General features: G+C 40.7%; 1 protein-coding gene across 1 annotated transcript in view; it reads left to right on the top strand.

The window, feature by feature from the left end:
• LOC126088435 (neural-cadherin-like) overlaps positions 1 to 12,244 on the top strand; it is a 255,786-nt gene that overhangs the window by 145,982 nt on the left and 97,560 nt on the right. Inside the window, exon 7 of the mRNA XM_049906577.1 lies at positions 3,147 to 3,272. Coding sequence (XP_049762534.1) covers positions 3,147 to 3,272 — 126 coding nt within the window. The remainder of the gene's footprint in view (positions 1 to 3,146; positions 3,273 to 12,244) is intronic.

Raw genomic sequence — 12,244 nt, 5'->3', positions numbered from 1 at the left:
TGGACTTTCAATGGCATATGATAAAACAATACTTATGGCCACAGCAACATCATCTTGGGACTCCATTATTAAAGAATATGTGTAAATAGGAATGACAGAATGTCTGATGAACAGTGATAGTGGCTTTTGTTGCTGTAGTCTTTAACTCATTGTCTGATATGATGCAACTCTTCCCCTTGCTAGTCTGTTCTGTGCAAGCCTCCTCATCACTGCATAACTACTGCAACCTACATCCATTTGGATCTGAGTACTGTATTCCAGCCTTTGTCTCTCTCTACAATTTTTATATCCTGCCCCCCTCCCCCCCTGCACCCTAACACACACACACACACACACACACACACACACACACACACACCCTGTCCTCCAATACCAAACTGGCAATTCCTTGATGCCTTAAAATGTGTCCTAGCAGCTGATTCCTAAATTTCTTTTCTACCCAAATAGATTCAGTACCACCTTATCAGTTATGAAATCTATCTATATAATCTTCAGCATTCTTCTCCAGTACCACATTTCGAAAGCTTTTATTCTGTTCTTGTTTCACTTCCATACAAGGCTGCAGTCCAGACTAATACCTTCAGAAAAGACTTCCTAATATTTAAACTGATATTAGATGTTAATAAATTCCACTTTTTCAGAAATGTTTTTTCTTGTTATTGCCAGTCTACATTTTACATCCTCTCTACTTCACTTAATACCATTTATTTTACTGCCCATAGCAAAACTTGTCTACTACTTTTGAAGTATTGTTTCCTAATCAAATTCTCTCAGCTTCACCCCGTTTAATCTGACTACAGTCCATTACCCTTGCTTTGCTTTTGTTGATGTTTATTTTGTATCTTGCTTTCAAGATACTATCCATTCTGTTAAACAATTCTTCCAAATCCTTTGCTGTCTTTGACAGAATTACAATGTCACTAGCACACCTAGAAGTTTTTACTTCTTCTCCCTGAATTCTAATTCTATTCCTGATTTTCTCCTTGACTTCCTTCACAATTTGCTCAGAGTGCATACTGATTAACATTGGGGATAGGCTACAACTATGTCTCATTGCCTTCTCAACCACTGCTACTCTCATGCCCTTTGATACTTGTAATCAAAGCCTGGTTTCAGTGCATGTATAGTCTTTCACTCCATCTTATTCCTGCTACCTACAACAAATCAAAGAGTGTCACCAGCCAACATTGAAAAAAAAAAAAAAAAGTAGGCTTGCCTTCCACGAGACTGACTTCTACCAGTTTTTCCATTCTTCTGTAATAATTCATTTTCCAGTATTTTTGCAACAATGACTTATTAAACATATAGTTAAATAGTATTCAGACCTCTCAGTATCTGCTTACTGTTACATTCTGGTTACTATTACATTCTTCTTGAAGTCTGAGGGTATTTCCCCTGTCTCATATATATATATTTTTCAGTGGTCAACATTTCCTATTAACATTAGCCTTAGCATGTTCTTTTGTCCTCCACCTGCCTCTTACCTAACTAGAAGAGGAACTTTTTCTCTGAAACATCTTCATGTAAAATCCATTATTTGTGTTACTGCAATCTTATGCATTTTTACTCAATTTGGCATGGTTATATTTAATGCAGACACCATGAATAGGAAAATATGTAAAGCTAGTGCACTACTATGAGTTGGATTTATTATGGTGTCAGAATTCACCATTACCTGGCAGAAAAGAATCCTTAACTTCTCAGGACTAATTTTGATATTAATGATTAAGATTATACATCCTTTCTTACAATATATGCATTTTATGGTAGCTTTTGCTCTAATCAGTTCAGTAGTACAAATTACTTTACATTAATTTCAGTGGCGTATGACAGCACACACACACACACACACACACACACACACACACACACACACACACTTGCATGGCATAAGGATGCACCACAATATTTTGTATGCTTTGTGGGTGGCAGAGAAATTCATTTGTTTGGGAGACAGGTACGTGAAAGGGTTTGGAGAGGAGAAAAGGAAGATTAGTTTTAATGTCCCATTGATGATGAGCTAATTACTGATGGAGTGCAAGCTCAGACTGGAGAAGAGTGGGGAAGGAAATAGGCTGCATCCTCTTCAAAGGAATGGTCTCATCATTTCCCTTAAGTTATTTAAAGAAACTATGGAAGATCCAAATCTGGTTGGGAAGATGGATGTGCCTTTATGGCTGATTGACATGTGGGAATCAACAGTTATGAGCATGGTGATATATGGCATGAAAGATCAGTTTACAGACAAGATCTGGAAGATACTACCTGTCTTGGCCAGCAGTTCATCTAGAGGGACTGTTTATCATTGCAAACATCATGTCTGCAGATGTAGTGGAAAACATAAAAGTTGTATTCTGCAAATGAACTAATAATGGTAGCAACATGGGCACAAGGCTCAGTGTCCCTGAAGCCAGTTATAAAAAAGGAATTGAGAAGAACTTGTGCAGATGTCCATCAACTTGAGGAGATCAAGTATCTAATCATGCATTGAAGGAATGTCAGTGAAGACATACCTTCACAGCTGAGATACAGCATACTGTTATTCCAGAGGTGAGCCATGTCCAGAAAAGATGAAGATTTGTATGGTTATGACATTTATAATGCTCCCGACAACAACTGTCTGAACAAATACCAACCTGTGTTACTGATATGTGGTTTCTTAAACATTTTGGAAATTATTTATTTACAATATATCAATTATTTTATTGACAACATCTAGAGAACTGTGTTTCTGTTTAGCAATACACCATAGAAAAAATATGCTACAACTGACCAAACACCTCATGACAATACTGTTTAAATTACTGTGATTAACTTCAGATGCAAGTTCACATTTAGACAGTAGCTTAATTTTCTAAGCAAAGTTAAAACTTTGGTCATAAAGTATTATTTATATACGATAGAGCAGAGTACTATGTGCTAGATATGTGCCTTGTTGGCCCATGAGCAGATTACCTCATCTTCCCCCTTATTTAAAAATGGGGGTATTGATCTACTGTTTATGCCTGCTGCAAAACTTTTCATAACATTTTCTTTAAGATAAGTATCATCTTGATAAGTATCATCTTGATACTTACAAGTATCAAGCTAAGGTATTGCATTGCCAGTTTCTAAATGTGGGGATGATTAGAGAAATTTTTGTGCAGGTACATGCAACAGATGAAGATAAGGGAGTTAATGGACAGGTGAAATATTCCATTGTTCAACAACCTAATCAAAAGGGAACTAAATTCACTGTTGATGAAGAAACGGGTGAAGTCTCAACAAATAAGGTTAGTATAACTGTGGTAAGATAACATAAATTATATTAGATCAAGATGATTTACAAATGTGGTGAGTGTCCAGAGTTCAATATGGCAAACCAATGACAAAAAGAAAAACCATAAGATTTTTCTGTGTAAACTGCTTTCATTCTTGTTCAACAGGATTTAAAAATCTTGACAGAGAGTAAATACCAATATGTAGATAAATGTCAAATTCAAATAAACTGAAATTTCATATTGATACAATTACAAATGGGCTATGCTGCTTACCGTACTTATTTTGATGGTCAACTGCCAGTCCCTGCACCAAACAACTCAATCCACTGCAGATTTTCCTGCATTTTGGTAAAATTTTCTGGCTTTGCAACTCTCTTAAAAACTAAAATATCACCTGCAAATGATCTTGTATACTTCTGAACTATTCTTACTGATAATTTATATGTGTTATGAACAGTAAGGGCAATACAACACTCTCTTACAGTAGTCCTAGAGTTACTTTGACCTCTGTTGATTTTACCCTGTAGAAGAAAACTGTGCAGAGATCTGTCTGCTAGAAAGTCCTGAATCCAATAGCAGTGCTATCCAGTATTCTGCAATATCATATTTTGATCTCCTGGTACATTGCAGAATTCTACTGAATCTTTTCTGGAAGCCACAGCATTAAACTGGATGCAATTCTGTATTGTCCTCTGGATCTCATGGATGGACTAAGTGAGTTGAGTCTCATAATATTGCTCTTTGCAGAATCTGTGTTGTTTTCTATATTTTAGAGATGGTTTCCATTTACCAAGAAGGTCATCATACTCTGGTATCAGTTATGTTACATAATTTTCAAAGAATAAAGGCCTATAATTATGTGGATACTTAATAAAATGGGAATGATGTGCACCATTTTCCAATCCCTTGGAGCCCGCTGTTGCATCAGCAGCCTATGATAGACTGCTACTAGATGGTTCAAATACCCTTTTATTGTTATTATGGTGAAAAATGATTAAAATACTCATATTACTTCCAACACCTCAGAAGTATCTCCTGTGATATGGCTCGTGTCATATTCTATCACACTTTGAAATGACATACAAGAGAAATTTAGAAATGAAAATCAACATTATTTGTAATTATCTAAGACAAGCTTCCATACATCATCATTATTATTTTTGGCACAGTAGTATAATTAATCATTCCTGCTTGCAAATTGGATTTTTTGGGTTTAAATTCATATCTTCTACTTCTTAACTGCATATTATACAGGATATTTGATTTGTTCTTCTATATCTTTTATTCCTCTTCCACATTAAAGATGTGCAATGATGATCTCATCCCAGAAGTCCAGAATAACTTGCAACTCAAATTTTTATGCTCATACAGAATCTCTCTCCCAAATCCATATCCCTCCTAACTCCAGCTACCTCCACATACCAAGCTCCTACTTGCTTGCCTAAATCTATAAGACTAACCCTGAACACACCATTGTAGCTGGTTACTGTGTTCATACTGAAAGAAGCTCCCATTGACTACATCCTACTAAATACCCACAGCCTGAAAGCTCATACAAAAAATGTGAACCACTTCTTTCACTAGCTCTCATCTCATACACATCTGGGTCTCTGTTTGTCATTGTTGACACCAGCTCCCTACAGACCAATATTCCATGCCTTGGTCTTGCCACTGTTGAACACTACCTCTCCCAAAATCCTTTCAACTACAAATTCAGCACCTCGCTCATTATATATCTAACAAACTACCCTTCTTCCACATAAGTTTTTCTCCTTTGAGGGGAAGATATACAAACAAATCTGCAGCATGGCCATGGCTAGCCACTAGGTATCTTTCTATACCAATCTTTGTATCGGCCATCTACAGAAAATCTTTCTAGCCACTCAAAACCCCAAACCCATTGTCTGTTTCAAATTCCATTGATGGTATCTTCATGACCTGTACCTAGAGCCAAGACATTTTATCAAGATTCCTTCAGAGTCTCAACACCTTCTCAACCAACTACTTCATCTAGTCCTCATAAGCCAATGTGCCTCCCTCCTGGACATTGACCTCCACCTCTATAATGGCTCCATCCAGATCCCACTCATATCAAGCCCACTAACTATCAACAGTACCAGCATTTTAATCATTTACACCCAAAAAGTCACTCACACATTGTGCATGTGCAATGATGTGTGACACTTTGCTCATTACACTGTAGTGGCTTCACACCCACTGTCAAATTATGGCCAAGAGCAGAGCTGACCACTCAGTGGCAGAACATGCTGCTGGGAACAACATATTTGATTTCAATGGCTGCTTCAATGCTCGTTGCATCTGAATCCATTTCCAAGACACCATTTTCTCTGACTGACATAGTTGGGAGTTGCCCATAATCCTCCACGCCTTATTCTCCACTAGCATCTGCCCCACACCTGCATCAAACCCTACCCTATGGCCCTAACTTCATCCATCCTGCACTCACATCCTCTTCTCTGTAGTCTCCCTCTTCCTCTGTTCTATCTCCTCCTCCCATCATCTACACCTATCAACATCTCAGCAATTCAATAACACTGCATGAAAAAAAAGGAAAAATGAAAAAAAGGACACCCTTGAAGAGGTTTCCAGTTTAGTCAAGATTTATTGTTACAAAGATGCATGTGGAGAACATGAAAGATTACATTTACAGTTCAATACCACAAGCTATTCTGAGTTACCAGGTATCCATCCATGCTGAAACACCCATATTAGTATGAAGTGTAGCATCCACATGCAGCAATGCAGGCACCATCTCTGGCATCCAGTTGATTGTACAGATGGTGAATGCTGTCCTGGAAGACATTACAAAACACCTGCTCAACCTGTTCATATTGTTCTGTACAAGTTGGTTGACAAATTGCTGAGTTACTTCTCGTCCCATCACATGTGCTCAATTGAAGACCATTCCAGAGATTGTGTTGGCCAGGCAAGTTGCTGCACATCTTGCAGAGCACATTAAGTTTCACAGACTGTGTGGCAAGCATTATCCTGTTGGAATAACACATGACCTTCCTGCTGCCAGAACTGCAAAAGAACACGTTTAACAACATTCTGCACATACCGAGCACTGGTTGGTATCCCCTCCAGAAACACCAAAGGTGAATGAGAGTTGTAACTTATCATATCTTATCACAACCCAGACCATAAGGCCCTGGGAGGGGCCAATGTGTCTTGGATGAATGCAGTCTATGAGGTAGTGCTCACCAGGCCTACATCATACATGTAAACTATCACCATTTGCATGCAGGCAGAGATTGATTTCATCGCTGAAAAACACGGCATGTCATTCCATCTTCCAAGTGATCCTCTTAAGACACCAATCAAGCTGAGCACATCGATGCCGTGGCATGAGTGGAAGACCAGCTCCAGGTGTGGGTGCCCTTAGTCCTACTCTTAATAATGATTTACAACACTTCATTTTCACACATCTGGGCTCAGAAGCCCTCTTACACTATGTGATCAAAAGTATCCTGACACCCCTAAAAACATACATTTTTCATGTTAGATGCATTGTGCTGCCACCTACTGCCAGTTACTGCATATCAGCGACCTCAGTAGTCATTAGACATCGTGAGAGAGCAGAATGGGGCACTCCACAGAACTCATGGACTTTGAATGCGGTCAGGTGATTGGGTGTCACTTGCAACATATGTCTGTATGCGAGATTTCCACATTCCTAAACATACCTAGGTCCACTGTTTCTGATGTGATAGTGAAGTTGAAACATGAAGGGACATGTACGGCACAAAGGCATACAGGCTGTTGACTGAAAGAGACTGCCTACAGTTGAAGAGGGTCGTAATGTGTAATAGGCAGACATCTATCCAGACCATCATACAGGATTCCAAACTGCATCAGGATCCACTGAAAGTACTATGACAATTAGGCGAGAGGTGAGAAACCTTGGATTTCATGGTCAAGCAACTGCTCATAAGCCACATATCACACTGGTAAATGCCAAACGACGTCTCGCTTAGTGTTAGGAGCGTAAACATTGGATGATTGACCAGTGGAAAACTGTTGTATGCAGTCACAAATCATTGTACAAAATGTGGCGATCTGATGGCAAAGTGTGGGTATGGCAAATGCCTGGTGAACATCATCTCCCAGTGTGTGTAGTGCCAACAGTAAAATCCAGAGGCAGTGGTGGTATGATTTGGTTGTTTTTCATGGTGGGAGCTTGCACCCCCTCACTGTTTTGCATGGCACTATCACAGCCAGGCCTACATCAGTGTTTTAACCACCTTCTTGCTTCCCACTGTTGAAGCGCAATTTGGGGATGGCAACAGCATCTTTTGACATGATCGAGCACCTGTTCATAATGCATGGCCTGTGGTGGAGTGGTTACATGACAAAAACATCCTTGTAATGGACAGGTCTGAACAAAGTGCTGACTTGAATCCTACAGAGCACCTTTGGCATGTTTTGGAACGCCGATTTCGTGCCACATCACCGACCAACATCGTTACCTCTCCTCGGTGCAGCACTCCATGAAGAATGGGCTGCCATTTCCCAAGAAACCTCCCAGCATCTGACTGAATGTATGCCTGTGAGAGAGGAAGCTGTCATCAAGGCTAAGGGTGGAACAACACCAAACTGAATTCCAGCATTACCGATGGAGTGTGCCAGGAACTTGTAAGTCATTTTCAGCCCCAGGTGTTCAGATACTTTTGATCACATACTGTATCTGTCCTGTGATACCTATAAGATCTACCACTGCTGCCCTTACAATACAATGATACTGGTGAGCATCTGTGCTGCATGCACCTCCAGAACCTGATCTACAGGTCTCAAAATATTCATGTGACCACTGATACAGGCATCATTACACAACTGATACAGCACATCCAACCTGTATGGCAATTCTCCAAGTGGACCTTTGCACCACTCAGAAGACCACAATTTGACCTCTTTCAAACTCTCTCAGTGGCTGTAGGAAGCACAGGTGTGTCTCCATGGCATGGTTGCCTGCTTGCTTCACACATTTTTGCCACACTGAGCCTTCTAGCTGTGAGCATTCCTTATTAAAGGGTAGACACAGATGACACTCTGGTAGCTATGCCACTACAATATCTGTTGGCAGACGATGTTGAAACCATTATCAGTACATCTACTAACCCCCAGTGTATTTGGTGAGTTGTGCTTTTATTTATTTTCCATTAAGAACTTTTCAGTACACACACGCACACACAACAATATTTGTCTTGTCATTCCAGCATTCATGGCATAGTTGAATGGAGGAAATGTACTAAGATCTTCTGCAGCAAAACAATTTTTGAACATTGAGTTTTTTGTTTTGACCCTCTGAGTTCTTTTCCATTTCAGTGCCAACTGATGACTGAGCTTACATACAGTTTGCCGACTTTTTGCAAGATCAAACTTCTTAGGATTTTTCATCAGATTAATTACCATTGAATAGCTCTCTTTACACTCATTTTGGCTTCATTCAGCTTTGCTTTGTCAATAAGGCTTTGAATTTATTTAAATCTGTGATTAAGTTCTCCTTGTGTTTATAGCATCTTTATTACATTGCTATTGAACCAAGACAGGTCTGTCCGATTTCTCACAATCTTGCATATAACATCTGTCTGAAGCATATTGTGCAGTCCTTTTGCGTCCATTGATACTCATCATCTTCATCGCCAGATATGGATGTCTGACACTGATCCTTTAGATGACCTGAAAAATGTTTCCTATCAAAATTATAATTAAAAATATTCTCCTTCCTTTCTTCATATTGGTTTTAGTACCTATAGCCATTGAGGCTGTAACAGCATTATGGTCACTAAATGCTTCCTCAGTACTTCCTGAATTCAACAGTTTGATCTATTAGTTTTAATAGATATAAGAAGTTGCTCTACCTGAAGGTTGTGTAACTAACTACTCAAGATAATTTTCAGAAAAGATATTCAGAGCAATCTCTTATGAATCCCTGTGCTGACAACTTTTTTAATCATTTTACCATTACTCGTCTGTTCTTTAGGTGACAAATTGAAATCTTCCTCTATTGAAATCACAATCACATGGTCAGGAGATTTATCTGTGATATTCTGCACATTTTCTCTGAAATATATCTTCATTATAGCTCCTCAGGAAGGTGGTCTATAAAAGCATCTGACTGCCATGTTTTTAGTGCTTACCTTCATCAAAATTATTTCACATTAGGAACCTGTAATCACCTCATTAGCTGGAAAATAACCTCTGTTAGGCTACAAAAAATTTACTGGCGTAGTTAAAGCAAAATTATTAGTAAAATTGTTACACTGTCCATTGTATTATTTCGTTACCTAATCATCATTCATATTTCAATATTTATAGCTATTAATGTGTTAAAATCTTCTGTCTGTATAAAAGAGCTGCAGCTAGCCCATGACAGCAATCTTGGAGTTCTTAGTTGGAGTAATAATGTTGGGAATCAAGCCACTTTTTGTGCTTGAAGTGGTGAAAATCACTTGAGACCAAGTCTATGCTGTGGGACTGATATTAAAGATAAGTCCTCAATGATGCAAAAATTTGTGTTTGATATGCTGAGTGTATCTGAGCATTGCTGTACAGAAACACTACACTGGTAATAAAGAGACCACATCACTAATGCATTTACTCAGCTTTTACCCAGCAAGTTTCAGAATTGATTGTCATTCGACATTGTATAAAATGTATGAATAAGAGACTTCTAGCTTCCCATAATATGTTGAATATAACCTTTCTGCCAGACAGAGCTTTGGATGCATTTCACGGCAAGAGTAGAGGCAAAATATTTTTGCAAAATTGATATTAGCAGAGGGGTATCTATAGCTACCATCATATGAAGCTTCCAGCAATTCAGGGTCTTCGCTTCTCTTTCATCCTCTATCACTACAATTGCCTCCCTTTTGGCGTGAATAGTGCCCCTGCAGTTATTCACCATTACCTGTTAACAGTTTATCCATTGCCCTGTGCTGCACTAACAACCTGGATCTCATCCTTGTTACTAGGAAAATCAGATATCACATCTACACAATCTTTGCCTTCTTATCCAAATCTTACAACACAATGGCACCTTACAACACAATGGCCTCTATTACAACTTAAATAAATATGAACTCCTTAAACCAGAGGCTCACTACATGGTACACATCCTTAATGTGGATGGCTTATGCCCACTGAATAAAAATGTCAAAGCCACCATCAGACTTCCTCCAATGACTATCTTTAAAGTATTACAGTCCTTCCTGGGAAAAACCAATTATTATTGGAAATTTATCCCCCAGGTATCATATGTATTCAAATTTCTCAACTTCCTGAAAAAAGTGCCAAATTTCAGTGGATTACTGTTTGCCAATGGGCTTTTGAGCACTTAAAGCATGGCCTTCAATGTTTTCTTCGCCTACCCACCTTCAATCCCAGTAAACAATTAGCCCTTGTGACTGATGCTCCCTGCAACATGGCACTGGTACAGTTTTATTGCACAAAAATCCTGATGGCACAGAAAATTCCACTGTTTATACCTGAAAATATTACATTTGACTCAACTCACTAATAGCCAAATAGATAAAGCAGCACTCAACCATTTTTCACATAGAAAAATTTCATAATTCCCTCTAATGAATGAAATTTCACCTGATTACTTGTCACCCTCTTCAGCTTTCACAGTATTATACTGGAGAAAATAGCTCAGCGATTCCAAAGGTGGACCCTATTCTTAAACAAGTTCCATTATCAAATCCAATATACACTCCTGGAAATGGAAAAAAGAACACATTGACACCGGTGTGTCAGACCCACCATACTTGCTCCGGACACTGCGAGAGGGCTGTACAAGCAATGATCACACGCACGGCACAGCGGACACACCAGGAACCGTGTTGGCCGTCGAATGGCGCTAGCTGCGCAGCATTTGTGCACCGCCGCCGTCAGTGTCAGCCAGTTTGCCGTGGCATACGGAGCTCCATCGCAGTCTTTAACACTGGTAGCATGCTGCGACAGCGTGGACGTGAACTGTATGTGCAGTTGACGGACTTTGAGTGAGGGCGTATAGTGGGCATGCGGGAGGCCGGGTGGACGTACCGCCGAATTGCTCAACACGTGGGGCGTGAGGTCTCCACAGTACATCGATGTTGTCGCCAGTGGTCGGCGGAAGGTGCACGTGCCCGTCGACCTGGGACCGGACCGCAGCGACGCACGGATGCACGCCAAGACCGTAGGATCCTACGCAGTGCCGTAGGGGACCACACCGCCACTTCCCAGCAAATTAGGGACACTGTTGCTCCTGGGGTATCGGCGAGGACCATTCGCAACCGTCTCCATGAAGCTGGGCTACGGTCCCGCACACCGTTAGGCCGTCTTCTGCTCACGCCCCAACATCGTGCAGCCCGCCTCCAGTGGTGTCACGACAGGTGTGAATGGAGGGACGAATGGAGACGTGTCGTCTTCAGCGATGAGAGTCGCTTCTGCCTTGGTGCCAATGATGGTCGTATGCGTGTTTGGCGCCGTGCAGGTGAGCGCCACAATCAGGACTGCATTCGACCGAGGCACACAGGGCCAATACCCGGCATCATGGCGTGGTGAGTGATCTCCTACACTGGCCGTACACCACTGGTGATCGTCGAGGGGACACTGAATAGTGCACGGTACATCCAAACCGTCATTGAACCCATCGTTCTACCATTCCTAGACCGGCAAGGGAACTTGCGTTCCAACAGGACAATGCACGTCCGCATGTATCCCGTGCCACCCAACGTGCTCTAGAAGGTGTAAGTCAACTACCCTGGCCAGCAAGATCTCCGGATCTGTCCCCCATTGAGCATGTTTGGGACTGGATGAAGCGTCGTCTCACGCGGTCTGCACGTCCAGCACGAACGCTGGTCCAACTGAGGCGCCAGGTGGAAATGGCATGGCAAGCCGTTCCACAGGACTACATCCAGCATCTCTACGATCGTCTCCATGGGAGAATAGCAGCCTGCATTGCTGCGAAAAGTGGATAT

This window comes from Schistocerca cancellata, chromosome 6 (genome assembly GCF_023864275.1).
Source record: "Schistocerca cancellata isolate TAMUIC-IGC-003103 chromosome 6, iqSchCanc2.1, whole genome shotgun sequence".
NCBI classification, from domain to species: domain Eukaryota; kingdom Metazoa; phylum Arthropoda; class Insecta; order Orthoptera; family Acrididae; genus Schistocerca; species Schistocerca cancellata.
This window is presented reverse-complemented; position numbering and strand designations above follow the sequence as displayed.